This window comes from Rhodamnia argentea, chromosome 1 (genome assembly GCF_020921035.1).
Source record: "Rhodamnia argentea isolate NSW1041297 chromosome 1, ASM2092103v1, whole genome shotgun sequence".
In the NCBI taxonomy this organism is placed as follows: Eukaryota; Viridiplantae; Streptophyta; class Magnoliopsida; order Myrtales; family Myrtaceae; genus Rhodamnia; species Rhodamnia argentea.
In genome coordinates this window covers 22,770,576-22,787,505 of record NC_063150.1, presented here as the reverse complement: position 1 = coordinate 22,787,505, position 16,930 = coordinate 22,770,576, and the positions used below count along the sequence as shown (strand labels likewise).

Sequence of the window (16,930 nt, the reverse complement as noted above, 5' to 3'; positions counted from 1 at the left end):
CGTCGCAGCGTTGGTGAGAATCGCTGGCCAGATGGTGTGGTTGCAGTTGTTTACCAGTATGAGTTGTTGCGCGTCGTCTGAGTTTGTTAATGACCGACCAAGAATGGGGATTAATCACGGAGCTAACCATTGTTATATAATAATTTAACACGTTATAAATCTATAAGGGCCTAGAGGAATTCCTGGCCCTGTGTCAAGCCCAACCTAATGCTCTACACAATTTCAAACAGAAAACTTCGAATCTCGTAATTGTCCCCTAAGGAAATTCGGATGTCTGTCGGTTCCTCAGTTCTTACGGGCCAGTACAATTATCCCCAGGGCCAACATCTACCGAAGCCGGGTGAGATCGTTAAAGCGCTCAACTCTGACCTGATGGCATGCCATGGCATTCGAAATCTTTAATTGTACAAACCCACTTAAAGGTCAGATCTCAGGAGCTTAAAGAAAGGATGTGAATCACCATTCTGACTTTTCCAATACAGAGATTCCGGTAGAGATCATGAAAGCCAATCCGATTTCTAAATCTATTCACAGTTCAATCTCGTCAGGCTGAACCAGTGGAAGAGGCCCCAGAGACTCTCCTTCTAAACTAGCGAGGACGGAAAACTCCTTCCTCGCAGCACCCCTTCTCTCTATCCATCTAACCAGGATCACTGCAAAACGAACCACGACACCGGCTTCTATTTTCCCGAGCTTGTCATGAAGAAACGAAGGGTTTTCTCCAGGAATGAAGTTGTAGCCCGGCATTCTAGCAGCTGGTAGAAGCGCATAATTCACAGGCCCACTTCTGAGGACCAAACCCATTCCTGACCTGAGTACCAGGTCCACAACCCCCTGCAAGATCTCTCCTGGGAAAGGCATGAAAGTGCGGCATTTGAATATCACGCGGAAGAAAGCATGCCGAGCCTCGTTGACTCCTGTTAAGTTGATGCTTTTAAAGGATGTTATGGCCAGAAAGTAGCCATGATCCTTGCTCGCCTTTTCATGCAACAAGGCCTTCAAGAGGCGTGTTATTACGGACCTTCGGGAAATCAATGAATTACTGTCTGGATTCATAGGATAAACAACATACTTGACCAATTCCACTTCACAAAGCATGTCCGTTATCTACTCCAAGATGATCAATAGCCTACCGATGGGCAAAGTCTTGAACATGGTCAGCCAACTGGACACTTGTCAAAATGCGCTGCAATCCAAGGGAATATGCAGTGTCAAGCAAGGGAAAACGAAGACAAATAAAAAGCAAACAAGGGATTTAAGACAAACACACTTAAAAGAAATAAAAACCTGCCTGACTAAGGGAAAATAACAAAAAGATGCCTATCCCAGTTCAAGGATGGGAAGCCCATTGATGGAAGACATGTCAGTTTAACAGGTCTGTTTTTGGAACATATTAGGGCTCCACAAGCAAACTAAGTTGTTACAGAACAGTCCTCATTACCTAATATGGTCATGAGTTAGTATCACCATCACCAGAAGGTCATGATGAATAAACAGAGAAAACTCCAGCGTAAGCAACAGATTTAAAGTGAGTAATTCAACATATTTGTCTTCAACTCGCCAGAATGGAACTTGTTCTCAACCTGCTTGAAACCTCAGTCCATTGAACTAAACAGAGCAAGTTGGGCTTTCTATGACTAAAGCAGCTTGACAGAGTAATTTAGGGAATGGAAACAAGCAAGAGGTTGCAAAATAGAATCTTCCCTGATGGTCCTCAGAAGAGGCTTGGCATTAGAAAACCTTCTGTGAAGAAGGCAAGTAAATGATGCTTCGCAAAACAATAGTTCACCAATCAATTACTAAGCATAGAAGTTCAAGTACAATTGGCAAGCTTAAGAGTGGTGGTAAATAACTTAATTCTGAGTATGAAAAAAAAAAAAAAAATCAAGCAGAAAATGAAAAATAGAATCAAAGACTAAATCAAGTTCTCCGTTGGCTGGAGCAAAATGGTTAATTCGTTTAATGCAGATTGTCATAGTTAGGCAAGATACAAGCAAAGCCAGTGCCCCTACAGAAATCACCAAAGCTATAGATAAAGCAGGACAATTCTTCTACGAGTTTTGTAATGTGGCACAAGAAAATCCAAGTACAAAAAAGAATTCAAGACCAAATCAAAGTCTCAATTGCGGTAGCCAATATAGTTCTATTTTTAAGTGCAGAAAATATAGTGAAACATGCTTCCAAATTATCTCCAATTAAACTAAACTGACATGTCGAACCATGCGCATATATTACAGAGTGAAGACAATGGAAGATTGGATGGTTGAAAATCTTTATTCAATATCGAGTTTAGAACTCAGATTTCTGGAAAAGAAAAGAACAAATCAGAAATGATAAAGCTCGAAATATATGACTCGCAGCATATCTATGCATACTAATCAAAGAGAGAACTTAACAACTACTTATCTTAATAAGCTACTTCAGTACTGTAGTCTCCCTATCTAAACTGTCCCCTGTAAATAAAAACGGGCCGAGCACAAATAAGATCGAAAACAAAACAAATTTATAGCACAATCTCGAGCCAGCTAAATACACGCAAACCCAAGACGAGCAACAAAAGGCCACTTCTTAGAGAGCCCACGGATTCAACAGCGGATTTAAAAAGTCACGTACCGATGCTTTAGGCATTATACCCACTCATTTTGGATAAGCCTTGCATTCTCTCCACTACCGTGGGTACTATGACTGAAGCAATTCGAGTTAATCAAACGGGTCATCTAGGGGGAGACAATAAAAGCAGACACTAGAGCAGACTTGCAGTTTTTCCTTTCGAGCAAGAAGTTAACTGTTGAATCAGCAAGTGGACTCTCTAGTTTCCTTCCTTTCCATCCTCAGTAGTCAGTTGAAACTAAATTGGAAGAACTCAATCCTTCAGTTCGTGTTTCTTCATGCAATGAGACAAACACTTATCAATCTGAGCTCAACCAAAACCATCTACCAGTGCTACCACGTCGCATGCTTTCATCGAACAGCTACAGGCTAAACCCACATTCTGCAAATTCTACCCACATCGCTAAAATAACCTAATTCATCATCTGATATTCCTATTTTCCTCTTATCCCCCAATTTTCTAGGTCATCGTAGTTCATCTCCCTCTTTGAGCGAAACGGAAAGCTTTCAAATTTCAGCCAGTCCCAGCATCTCTCGTCGTTAACCAACGATTATTAGAAAAAAAAAAATCACACTCCACAAGCAGTTTCGGAGAAACCAAACCAGAATCTACGGTTACTCAAACCAGTAGGCAAAGCAAGTGGCTCGCATCGATTCAAAACCCTCGACGAATCCGGAGCCATCTTGAGGAAATTGAGTTGAAGTAAACCTGAATAAATCAAGTCTCGATTGACAAACCTGGTCAGTGGTGGGACGAGGATTGTTGCTCGGATCAAGAATGAAGCAAACGGCGAACGAGGGTGCTTTTAAGTGGGCGCATGATAACATTTCTTGGGTGGATTTCTACTTCAAAACGACTTCTGATTCAGGAGTAAAAATTCATTTGATAATTTAATTTTTTGAGCAAAAATTATTTAGTAAAAAGTTATATTTTTTTAAAAAATTTATATTTCTGAAATAAATTTTTATTATTTTTTCTCTAATTTGATAAATTAAAAAAAATTACTTATCAACTCAAGAATTCATTTTCGTTTCACCGCTTTTTTCATTACTTCATCCTCTTTTCAATCACGCCCACCGCCGACCTCCGCCGTTGCCTACCGCCGACCATCGTTCGCCGCAGCCCACGACCACCACTACCTACTGCACTCGTCGCTAATTGCCAACTACTATCAACTGCCGCCCACCGCCAACCGTTGACCTTTGCCAGCTGCCGCTCATCGCCTCCCTCGACCTTCGCCAACCGCCGACCACCGTTCGCCGCCAACCACTATCGGCCAACGCCGACCGCCGCCCACCGCCGACCTCTATCAACCACCGCCCATTGCCCCGGTGGCCTCCGCTAACCGTTGATCATCGCCCACCGCAAACCTCCGCTGGTCGCAATCCGCTACCGCTCACAACCGCCCCATCTGCCAACCACCGCCACCCTGTGCTAATTGTTGGCCGCCGCGCCGACCGTCACCAATCGCTCACCGCCGACCACCGCCAACTGTTGATCACTGCCCCGCTTGCTACCGCTAGTTGTCGATCGTCGCCGACCACCATTGCAACCACCGCCGCTCGTCGACACTACCAAAGTAAAAACTAAATTATATATTTTTATTTTAAAAAAGTAAACAATATTTATAATAATAATTATTATTTTTAAAAGAAATTTAAAAAATGTAAAAATGAAGTAGAAATTTTTCGACCACTGACGGTAATTTTTCATAAATGATTTTGTAATTTTGGGGCGAAGCAATGAACATAGCCTGTTACTCGATTAATCGATCTCCATCATCTGCTATCGAGTGAAAGACTCTAGAAGAAATATGGTCGAGGAAACCCGTTGATTACTCCCGATTATGAGTATTTGAATGTCCTGCGTATGCTCATGCGAGTGATGGTATGTTTGAGCCGAGGTCAAAGAAGTGCATATTTTTGGGTTATGCACGTGGAATGAAAGGCTTCCAACCGTGGTGCACCGATCCTATATCATACGATTTTCTAATCGGTAGAGACCCGATCTTCGACGAGACTTTAATACTTTGACGGAAGAGTTTTGAGATACAACTAGCGAGAGTGACGGATCATGGTATCAATAGTGAGGTGGAGCTTCAAGTGGAGACTTCGAAAATCTTAGAGGTAATAGAGGTTGAGACTGCATATGAGGCCGCAATTCCCGAAGTTGGTGATACTGAACAATCAGCACAATCATAGTATAGTGTAGCCCTAAATAGACGGAGAAAGCAAATTAAATCACCAATATGTTATGAGTATATAGATATTGATTATGCTTTGATTATAAGTGATTAGGTGGAGACAGATGAGCTTTTGTCTTACTCTGAGGCGATGGTTAGCTTTAAGTCGTCGTAGTAGCTAAGGGCTATGAGTGAAGAGATGAAATCACTTTATCGAAATCGAACATGAGAGCTAATTAAAGTATCCAATAGCTAGAAGATTATTGGAAGTAAATGGGTCTACAAATGGAAAGAGAACATTCCGGTGTCGAGGCTGCAATGTATAAGGAAAGATTTGTTGCGAAGGGGTATACACAAAGGGAGCGCATTGGCTACAACGAGGTGTTTTCTCCCGTGGTAAGATATACTTTTATTTGTGTTTTACTTGCTTTAGTTGCTGCACAAGATCTTGAGTTGGAGCAACTTGATAGCATTTCTTCACGGTGAGTTAGAGAAACAGATTTACATAAAACAATTAGAGGGATTTGCTATTCCAAGTAAGGAATATCATGTTTTCTTGTTAAATAAATCTTTATATGTGCTATAACAGTCTCTTAGGAAATGGTATAAGCATTTTGATGCTTGCAAGGCTAGTCAAGACTATTCGAAAAGTCGGTTGGATAGCTGTATTTATTTTAGGAGATTAGATGACGGGTCTTTGATATATATATATATATATATATATATATATATATATATATATATATATATATATATATATATTGATGATATGCTAGTAGCAACTAATAATATGTCCGATATTGATGTGCTGAATATGAAATTGAGTGTTGAATTTGAGATAAAAGATTTAGATGCTACAAAGAAAATTTTAGGTATGCGATTTTGCGTAATAGGACTGCAGAAGTATTACGTCTATCTTAAAAGAAATATATTGAGAAGATTGTTAGACGTTTTAAGATACAATCAACGAAGTCCGTGAGTACACCAATAGTGAAGCACTTTAAACTTTCGGTTAAGTTATCACTATAGTTTGAGGAGGAGGAGGAGGAGGATATGTCTCATGTTTCTTATTCTAGTGCAACGAGTAGTATCATGTATGCTATGATATGCACTAGGCTTGATATTTCACAAGCAGTGAGCGTACTCAATTGTTATATGGAGCGCCATAGTAAAACCGATTGGGAAACTATGAAACTCAAATTTTTAAAGGGAATAACAAATGTTGGTATAGTACACCGGAGGAACAGTAATGATAGAAAAACCACTAGTTTTGTGGATTCTGACAATGTGGTTGACTTGGATGAGTGCGGGTCTTTAGCGGGGTATGTATTACATTTGTATGTGGTGCAATTAGTTGGAAGGTGTCTTTACATAATCACGTTATCTTGTCGTCGACCGAGGTAGAGTACATGGCATTTATTTTTATAGTGAAGGAGGCGATATGGTTAGAAGGTTTGCTCTTGGACTTTGGGTTAGAACAAAAAAGTGTTGATATACATTGTGATAATCAAGTTGCAATACATCCGGCTTATAATATGATTTATCACGAGCGGACGAAGCATATCGACATCGGGTATCACTTCATCCAAGATGTCTTAGTGAAGGGTAAGGTTATTGTGAAAAAGATAGCAACGGTAAAGAATCCAGTAAACATGATGACTAAGCCTGTTCCTTTAGTGAAGCTCAAACTCTGTTTGAGTACTATTGGTGTCTCTAGAGAGTGATTGCCCATTGGGGCGTTAGGAGATTAGCATAGATGATAAGCACTATTGACTTGGCTTCAAACATCGAGCTAGGGTAGAAAATTATTAAATTATGTCTTGAGTTTTAGGCCATTACAAAACCCGACGTGATTAGATATTCTTTCTAAACATACAGAGATATGCGTGGAGACTTCTTTCCGTTATTTATGTGACGCCCTAAAACTTCTGTAAGTTAACCGAACTTAGTTTAGGTTCAACCGTAAATTCCAGTTTGTTGTGTAAAGTTGGATTTTAAGGATTTAAGTGACGATGGTTGGATTTTATCCGAGACGTCGGTCGGTTTAGAGTAGGCTTTGTATGTCTTAGTCGTCGGGTTTTAGGATCGAAATCCACGCGCCCTAGCCTAATCCCGACAGAGCTCGGCCCGTCAAAAGACCAAATTATCCTTCGTCGCTTGAGCCAAAAATCCAATCGGTCCCGAAAGTGAAATTACCCTTTTGCCCTCCCATTCATGCATAAAATGCCAAAATTTTCAAATACCTCAAGTGGGCTCCACTTATCCCCTCACCTTTTCAACCATCCACCAATCACCTTATACCTTTTTCCACAAATCACCTCAATCTCTCTCTCTCTCCTCTCTCCTTCTCTCTCTTTCCTATCACTCTCTTTCTCCCTCACATTCACCGTCCCTTTAAACGACACCCCTTCCCCCGACGCCTTCTTGTTGCTGTCCCGTCGGTTCACCGCCACCACCTTCCGTCCATTGTCCAACCGCCGGCCAGCTGCCGACGATCGCTTGGCCTCTATCCTCGCTTGCCGGTTGCCACGCCACCCGGAGCCCGAGCAGTCATCCTTCGACTCCCACCCCCTTCAACCCAATGCCCTAGCCATCCTGCGCCCGCCTTTCTTGTTTCGCCATCAATTAGCCGCCGTTCTACCTCCTCCGTCATCGACCGGTCACCCTCAGCACCGACGTGCCCTTGTCTAGTCGTCGGCTTGCGTGGTTGAGCCCCATGACCCCCGTCGACCTTACTCCCCCGCATCCCTTAGCCCATGGCCCAACCACCCCGCTTCACCACCTCTCCACCAGCCATCCATCCGTCTGTAGCCACCGTTGTTACCGTTTGTCCTCTTCGCCACCGGCCCGACCTAGCGAACCTAGCCTTGTGCCAACCACCCGGAAACTCGAGAAACCCCAGCCACCCTTCAACCTAGCTCGACCTCCTCTGTTTTCGCCTCCCCGAGCTAGCCACCCGAGCCATTAGCCGCCGTCATCGCCGCCGTGCTGTCGAAGCTCGTGGTTGCCGTGAGCCGCCTAAACCCTTTAGCCACCCAAGAACCCACCGTCGTTCGGGCCTCATGCCACCGTGTGTCGCCGTGAGCTCTAAGGATCGCCACTGCCCTTGCCGAGTTGTCATCTTGTATCGTTTAGAGTAAGTTCCCTAAACCTTGATTAGGGCATTAATTGTGCTTAGTGGCGCTTAATTAGTGTAATTAGTCTAATAGGGTATTTAGGTAGCTCAATTGTGATTGGTTTAGATAGAAACCGGGTTTAGCTTAAATGGCCATGATTAATTAAGTCGAACGGATTAGTTAGGTCGTCTATGGTTAATTGGTCATTAGGATGGATTGTTTGACCGGGCGATTGATTGCCGTTATTTGATAGAGAGTGAGCGATAGGATAGAGCCGACGATTGATTGTCTATTGGATTGGATTCACGTTAATTCGATTTTATGAATCTGGATCAGTTTTTATCATCCGTTTAATGGAATACGTTTAGCCAACTGTCCTAATCAATTGCTTGTCTGGATGCCTTGATTTGTTGTTGAATGTTATGGGTGAAAGTTGTGGGTGTCAACCCTTTAGTAATAGATGCAAAGTCTAGTGGATAAGTTATACATTTATACGACCTGTGTGGAGCCAAATTGCCTGATTTAGTATGAAAATAACTTAGTGCTGAGTCTTTGAGCACGCTTATATGAACATCCAGCTAAGTGTAAAGATGAAAATTTGATTGGTTGTTGTCGGATGTGCTTGAATGGCCACGTAATGTTTGCCTGTGACAAGATCGTGCCGTATTGATCGGGAATACACAACTTGTTAGATGTACGTCAATCCATGTTGTCGTGTTGATAGGATGCCGGTTGTAACTTGTGACGGATCGACGCTCCTTTCTAAAATGCTTGCTATGTCGTGCCATATTGATTGAAATTACACTAGCATATTAGTTGCCATCGCCGAAGTAATGGGACGATGCTTGGACCCACCAGTAAAGCACCAACTATCCAGTGTGCTAGGCACCAACTATCTAGTATGCCGGGCTAGGTGGCCTTATATGTTAATAAATGGACCTCGTGTGGTATCAAGTGCATGCAAGTTGATGTGATGCATTGCCGGTTATCCGTAGCTTGTGGCTTTTGAATCGGGTCAAACATTGTATTATACATGGCTGAAGACTAGTAAGTTTGCATGTGATTGATTTATATACTTGATGCTTTTGTGATTGCTTGGAAGAATGCTCTGAGCAAACCAACGCTCTAGCCGGGCTTAGGCGTTGATTCATTGAGATTATTCTCATCCTGTCGTTTAACTTTTCAGGTTTGAAGTGATGGAGAGGCCCGTTAGATTTGGGGTTCCGTTTGACTAATCGTTTAATATCACGTCTTATCCGATTGTAGGTACGGAACACGTTTAGGAGCATCACGTCACGACAATCTGGGTTGATGAGGGGATGCCACACCTGGTAGCACATCTCTTCAAGTCCTGGTATTTTCGTGACGGGGATGGTCTCTTCTGCCCACTTCGTGGGTTTGAAGGGCCGCCTAACTACGCCTTTTATGCTCCCGCCTAGGACCCGCTAGACCATGATACTCTTGACGGAGAGATAGTGGACCCGAGTCTAACATGAAGGTCGTGCCCTCTCGGTCATCAGATATTGTCCTCTCATCCGCTTCTGATAACGGTCATATCTAGTGGTCGTAGGTTGAGATGAACTTTTTGGGTGGAGCTTGGTCGTTGAGAAAGACCATGGTGGAGTAGTCTTTTGAGAGTAGATGAGAGTTTAACCTTGTCCGACCTGTGTATCTTTTTGAGGTCCTAGAGAGTCGTCTTGAAATATGGGGTTGTATATGTCATTTGGTAGCTTCGTATGGTTAAAAACTCATATATTCCTATTAATGAAATGAAATTGTCTTTTGGTTTGGATGACTGTATTGCTTCCCCGCTTATTCTGTTGTATGGGATGACTCCTTTCCGTGTGCGTAATGAAAGATAAAATGAATTGGGTCGATAGTGTGCCCGAGACGTTATCCTTCGTGACCTAAGGGTGTTTTGGTAGGGATCTCGTGAGCTTGAGAGTCGGGGCATGATAATTTAGGTGGGTATACACTGTATGGTCAAATTTCTTCTATGGGGACTTATCTTTATTTGGTCATACAAGAGAAAATCTACGGGGCCAAACCGGAGTAAAAAAGAAAGCAAGTGAGCCCGCAGGTAAATTAATCCTTGTTAGAAGAGAAAATATTAGGTGCTCCTACGGTGTTATGTTATCTCCGAGTCACGCCATTAAATGATTGACATGTGTCCAAAGGGCCCACGTTTCAATTTTTTTAAAATTTATTTTTTTTTCACATTTTCCTTTCCATAAATACCCCTACGGCTCCTCTGACCAAAAAAAAAAAAAAAAAAACACCCCCACGACCCCTCTCTCTCTCTCTCTCTCTCTCTCTCTCTCTCTCTCTCTCTCTCCAACTTTCTGCAAAAAATGGCAATGATGAAGATTACGAGGAAAATAAATGCGAACCGAACCACGTAATTACCGATGCCATTTATCATTTCTCGTTATTTTTATGAGCTTTTCGCATTGACTTATGCAAGATCCTGTTATTCCACTTTTATATTACAACATATTCCTTAACATCCGAATGCAGTTTGGATGTTCACCTTGTAATAAGTAGAATCTGCATGAGAACGCATTTATCAGATTCTGGATTGTTTTGTTAACTTCAAATTTAATTAGGAATTTTTTCAACAAATAGAAAACCTCTTTTGGCAAACCTACTCAAAGAAACCACTCAAGCTAGGAAATCGACTCAAATTAGAAAACGTATTTGGATCGGGTTTCTTTTACGGGCTTGAACTCGAGATATGTTTTCCAAATTAGTTTACCTCGAAGATCATAAGAAGTAATTATGTGACTATTGAGGGCTTAGAGTCGGGATCCGGATCGCCTAATATTGGGGTTTCCGTCACATGCTTATCATTATTCAAATCAAGCCGTTCAAATGAAAATAGATGGCCAAGAATGGGTCACGTCATTTGTTGAGGGGGAGGGAAAAAATTTGGGCGAGAATTTTTTTTAAGGTTTGAAAAATTTTGAATCCTAACCTTCTCTCAAATGGACGGTCTGATTTGAGTAATGATATGCATGTCCTGGAAATCTTAATGTTAAGTGATCCAAATCTCGAGAGTTGATGACAACCGAGTGTCGGGCAATCAAGCAAGGCGTGGCTATGAAGGAGCGAGAAGCTACGGGACTCGAGCTGAGGCCAGGCATGGAGTAAGATCTGGAGTTTGGCGAGAAACACGAGGGGTGTAAATTGAAAGTATGGAATGTGCTTTGGGTGTTGTTAGCGATTTATGTTTTATTCTATCTTTAACCTCTCTTCCCATTCAAGCATCGCCATCGCCTTTGTCCCGCGACTGTCCCACATCCCTCAGGAGATCATGTACCAGGAGGAGGGAGAGAAGGAGATCATCTTGTGCTTCTTTCTTTTCTGCTTTAACACTCTGTGTTTCCACCTTTAGCTTTAGCCTCGTTCACATATCTCTTTCAGGAGCAACGAGCGAGCCCCACAACTTGAGCAAGCAACCAGAGATCGTTCTTACCAGCTCATAGTTGTCGTGTTGTCGCCTTGAAGGGTGTATAAATAGGGCCACAAGGGGACCTGCACTTTGCCCCACACAAGCCTTCCTCCTTCACTTCCCTCACTCCCTCGAAACCCTATAACTTTCCCTGCTTCACTCGTTCTCTCTTTCCTTTGCCCTGCGCTCGAAAATGGCCGGAAACAACAGCTTCATGACCAGCCTACTTGCCCTCCTCGACGACGACAAGTTCATGAAAGATGTCGCCAGCAAGCCAAGCAGGGGGCCAGAACCATTTAATGTCAAGTATTACTTGAATCTCGTCGAGAAAATCCTCAACCAAGCCATGGCCATTGTGGATGACGTTGCTAAGAACACTCGGCCAAAGGTAGATTACTGGGAAAGCAAATTCATCAACATGCTTTAGTCTCTTTTCCATTTACTTGTTAGAAGTGAATTTTCTTCTCAATAAATGCCAAAAGCCCGAACCTAACCAATTCATGGGATTTGCAAGATATTCTATAAAAACTTTTACTGGTTTCTCGTGGCAAAATTTCTTTGCTTCTCGAATTGATTCCAGGTTTCACTCTTTCTCCGGCCAACGTTTATAAAGACACACAGTTTTCACATGCTCTTATGTTCATAATATTTCATGATTAGGACTCACAAGCGAATTCATTTTTCTAGGGTGACCAATGTCAAAGCAAAAGCTCAAGCTCTCTTTCTATGGAAGATTCTATTCCTTTGTCATCCACCATCAACCAACTATGCTATCAGGTAATTTCGTAACTAGACCTTTTCAGTTTTCTTTTTTGAATGACTTAGAGAGTAGAAAATTTGCATTTTACATGACAGACGATACTAAAGTAAAAGCAACCTTTTCTGTAGCGCTAAAATTGTTCATTCTATCAGAAAAAAGATCAAATTAAGTACTTTGTCGCGTCCTTTATGATGGTATCCTTCTCGATCTTGTTATTTCCTGCATTCAATGTTGAAAACTATGTCCGCCCGACAGATTACTTGCAAGGCCCGAGCCAACGACTTGCAGCAAACAATGGCATCGCTTCTCAACATGTTGTCATCCTTTTCATGGGATGCCAAAGCTGTGCTGACACTCTTAGCTTTATCAGTGTACTATGCTGAGCATTGGCGGCTTGCTCAAATTGAAGAGTCAGACAACCTCTTAAGCTTAACGGCCAGGTTGAGAGGGTTGCATGCAATTGGTAAGTCATCCGACACGCAGCGGATCAAGGCTTTGGTGGCGCTGAATGATCTGATCAAGGTGACTCTGGAGTTCACAAAGTGTGCTGTTGAGTTTGTGAACTACTCCAATGATTTTGGAGAACACTCAGCATCAATCGACACATCAGCCCGTTTTTATTACATCATTGTCATTGTAATTGGCTGCGCAGTTCAGTTCAGTGGCATAATTAGCATGAGCAATGAGTACGTTATAACCTTACCTTTGCTTTGACTAGCTTGGTTAACAGACTTTGAATTAATTCCAAGCGCTCTCTCTCTCTCTCTCTCTCTCTCTCTCTCTCTCTCTCTCTAACTGTTTCACATCAATGCTCAGCCCTATTTATTGATGACTTCAGGTTCCTAGGGCAGGATCTGTGGACCTTCTCGGACCGGGTTAGGACGAAATATGAATCCTTCAAGAAAGAAGTGGAGAATCTCAGAGAAAAGCACGGTGAGATCATTGTTTGTTTTCAGACAAAAAGTAGTTCTCATCAGGGGAGGAAGCGTTCATGCATCTCCTCCAGATTCCTTCTTGTGTACCCAGAATTTGTTTGTCAGATCTATATATGGAACAAAAGTACTAAAATTTAGTGATTCACATTATGCAGCGGTGCAAATTTCATATGAGAAGATAAAGAAAATTTCCAAAGATTGTACTGATGTTGTGGAGCTTATGGCCGCACTGTTTTGCACCAAGTACGACTTGTCAACAGTATATCAATGTTGCAAGAAGACAACGGTTAGCTTCTCGGTCCCAATAATCTTCAGTGCCCTTTAATTGCTGGTCATTACTCTACATCAATGTCCTGGGAAGGGAATGCATATCAACTTGCAACTAATTAACTACATTTGAAATTCTTAAATAGTTCGTTTGTTGGGATTCAAATTGGGAAAACAACAGCATGGTTTGATCACCACATGTTACAGGTAAAGGTGGACAAGTTCAAGGACAAGATCGTGATGCTGCTTATTTCGGACTTGGACTTGTTGGGCGAAGATCTAGACACCCTTACCAGCATCTACAATGAGTGCTCCTTCCATGGTAGCAACTACAAAATCATGTGGGTTCCTATCGAGGAGGAACATAACGAGGTGACGCAGAAGAAGTTCCTGGACAAGAGGTCCGAGATGCGCTGGTACACAAGCAACTCCATGGTCAGCAAGCCAGCAGCAAAGTTCATCCAGAAGAAGTGGCAATTCCAGCATCAGACTAAGGTTGTCGTGCTGAACCAACAGGGGAAGGTGGTGAACATGGATGCGATGGCGATGATACGCATTTGGGGACGGGAAGCCTTCCCGTTCACAGAGTCGAAGGGCCAGGAACTCTGGAACAGGCAAGGGAGCAACTGGTTCAAGCTCGTGGTGAACAACACGGTCTTTCCTTATGTCGAACGAGGCGTAAGTTACAAATGCACTATGATTTTGATTATCTGGGCTATATTTTCATCATCCATCTCCAGTTGGTAGGATCTTTTAATGCCTTACGAAAGCTATGGCAATGGTTTGTCACCTTTCTTGTTCTTTTAACATGGTCTGTGTCTTATTGTTGGCCAGTTTGAAGACGGGGAGCTCATGATCTTGTACGGCTCGGCTGAAGAAACCCAGACTGTCCAAAAAGTTGAAAAATACCTGAGCGAGATCGAGAGCCATTTCGACTTCTACAGGCGCCTCAAAGTCAGCACCAAGAGAGAGCAATTCCTGACCCGCCTCGAGAGCTGCCTCTACTTGAAGATGCAGGCGAGTTCGGACGTCTACGATTCCCGGGCGCAGGGGCTGCTCGAGCTCTACACCAGCTACAAGCAGTGCGGTGGGTTCGCCGTCATCGCGAGAGGGTCGACCGTGGTCGTCAACACTTGTCTCCCGGACTTCGAGGCGGTGCTGTCGCAGCACCGGGAGTGGGCGACTCAGGCTGCCACAGCACAGGCTTTCGAGGCCGTCTTCAAAGCGTACTACGATGAGGTCGTCAAGAAGCCGCACTGCCACCGTTTCTATATCCCCAGTGCCGTCGGCAACATGCCGGAGTGCGTCAAGTGTGCCAAGTGCTCTCGGTACATGAAGGCCGCCGTCACGTTCGAGTGCTGCCATGGTGACCAGCCGATGATGCCATCTTACCCCACGCCTCCGTACGGCGCTCGCACATTTGGAGACAGTGCCGTCGCAGCAGCACCAGAAGCGGGCGACTCAGGCACAGGCTTCCCAGCCAAAATGCCAGTACCCCCAATGCTGTTACCTTCCAGTGCTGCCATGGCGAGCCGATGAGGCCACCGTGCCGGACGCCTTCGTCTGGTGCTCCAGAATAAAACACACACGTTTGGACATTGTGTGCTGTGGAAAGAAGGTTTTTATGATCTTTGAACTGGGGTGTACGTGTATTGTGGATGTACTCTGCATGCAGACACTCTGCTCCGAATAAAAGTATTCATAGTCTTAATATGATCATCTCCATTCATTCCATGGCCTTCTTCTATTCGTTAATTCATTTGAATCTCAAATCACGTTTCATCACATAATTTAACCTTTTAAAATGCACTGTCATTGCTTCATGAAATTTTACGCAAACCCCCGTTCATCTGAAAGCTTGACCGATTCGGCCGAACCCAGAATCTCAGACATCGACATATCCCGACCGTCACCGGTAAAAAAGGATGGATCAAACAATCTCAATGCATGGAGATCCTGACTGTAATTCTCCTCAAGGTCACACAACGAAAGCCAATACATGATTGAAGGCAATGTCTCCGCCACGCCTGCACAGCTTAGTTCTTATCCGGCTTTTCACGATGAACCTTGGTGACACCACGTCCTTCCATGATCCCCAAAGGCAACCACAACAGGCTAATAGGAAACTCTAGACGACTCCGATCCAAAATCGGCAGCACCCGGCGCATTCAGTCCGGTGGACCCGATCGGATGGATCGGCTGGAGGCGACCCTAATAAAGTCACACGATCCGACGGATGGCCCGCCCTCGGCTTGTAGGCTAGGACAGTGCAGCCGATTATTTAACATGTAAGAGAGCACTATTAGGGTTTGACAACTCTGTGCTCTCTGGTATCTTCATGAAGGGTGTCGCACGTACCAAATCGAAGTGCTTTCTTAAGTTTACACGCATAGCTTGTTGATTCAGCAGTTTTTTGCCTTTGGTTAGTGTGTAGCGATAAAATTCCGTTTCTAAACTTTGATTTATTTCACAAAAAAATAAATGATTTGAAATATTTTCTTAAAACCGATTTCTCGTATCTTTTGAAATAATTCGCCAATAAAAAATATTTTCATTATCAATAATAATTTATATTCAAAATATTTTCATTTTTTTCATTTATTTTTATAAAGGAAATGAACAATTAATTTTAGAAATATATCTTGTAGATCTTTTATTTTTCGTACCACAAAACAGAATCTAGAATAATTAAATTATTTAATCAATTAAACAAAGGGAGTCTTACACAACGTGTGATAATGTGCCATCTGGCATCTACCACCACATCCTTGAGATTGGAGTCCAAATTCGGCCCACTGAGAACTTTGAATTTGCCACCTACCAAAGATATCGCTCTGTAATTTCGAAATATAACTGTTCAATTTTGGAAAAACCTGCACTACGAATGTAAAATTGACTATTATTGCTCAAGACCTCTACATGGCCTATTGAATATTGTACGTCACCAATCACTATCCCCGGTTTGAATTATATAACAAGCGAATTTCGCTGTTGCAATTGATCATTAGGATTATATTATCGGAAATGAGAAATGTATAGGATCATATATGGTTGGATTCTGTCAACTTATACCTTGATTTGCTGTAACCAGATTGATATAGTACTCGCTAAATTTACAAACTGTTGATTGAGTATTTGGTGTCTATTGAACAGACAACAAAGAGACAAAAATATAAATAACAAGTTCCTCGAATGTCACCTTCCATGTGTCATGACAATTGCAACCACCGCACGCCACTGCCGCCGTCAGGTCACCTTGTCCAGGGGTGGTGACAAAGTTAGTCAAATGGGGGAGGTGACTGCTGAAATTAAAGACAGCAATTGTTGCCGTGGTTTGTCCTTAATAACCCATACAACTGAAATAGTGTCACGTGCCTATTCTGCATAGATACATAAATGAGAAATACTTCCATGACAATACTATTAAGAACTGTATAATCTCAATTGTAAACTCACACGCCATTACTGTAAGTTTTGCATAAAACACTCATTGATTAAAAGATCGTGTGGTCAGAAATAACCGACGGTATTGTCAGGTCGTCGAGCGAGCAGCTTCTTACATATATATGTGTGTGTGTGTGTGCGCGCGCGCGCACGCGCATATATGT

General features: G+C 42.8%; 2 protein-coding genes across 2 annotated transcripts; one reads left to right on the top strand and one right to left on the bottom strand.

Annotated features, from left to right (window-relative positions):
- Positions 1-430: 430 nt before the first annotated feature.
- Positions 431-1,813, bottom strand: LOC115750263 (DNA-directed RNA polymerase V subunit 7-like). The gene has a single exon (XM_030687485.2). The coding sequence runs from the start codon at positions 1,096-1,098 to the stop codon at positions 529-531; it is 570 nt and encodes a 189-aa protein (XP_030543345.1). The 5' UTR covers positions 1,099-1,813; the 3' UTR covers positions 431-528.
- A 9,633-nt stretch (positions 1,814-11,446) lies between these two features.
- Positions 11,447-14,861, top strand: LOC115750297 (protein SIEVE ELEMENT OCCLUSION B-like). The gene is made up of 7 exons (XM_030687562.2): positions 11,447-11,748; positions 12,048-12,137; positions 12,376-12,806; positions 12,959-13,053; positions 13,211-13,341; positions 13,530-14,000; positions 14,157-14,861. Exons 1-7 carry the CDS (start codon positions 11,554-11,556, stop codon positions 14,859-14,861), a joined length of 2,118 nt encoding a protein of 705 aa, XP_030543422.1. The 5' UTR covers positions 11,447-11,553.
- The last annotated feature ends 2,069 nt before the right edge of the window (positions 14,862-16,930 follow it).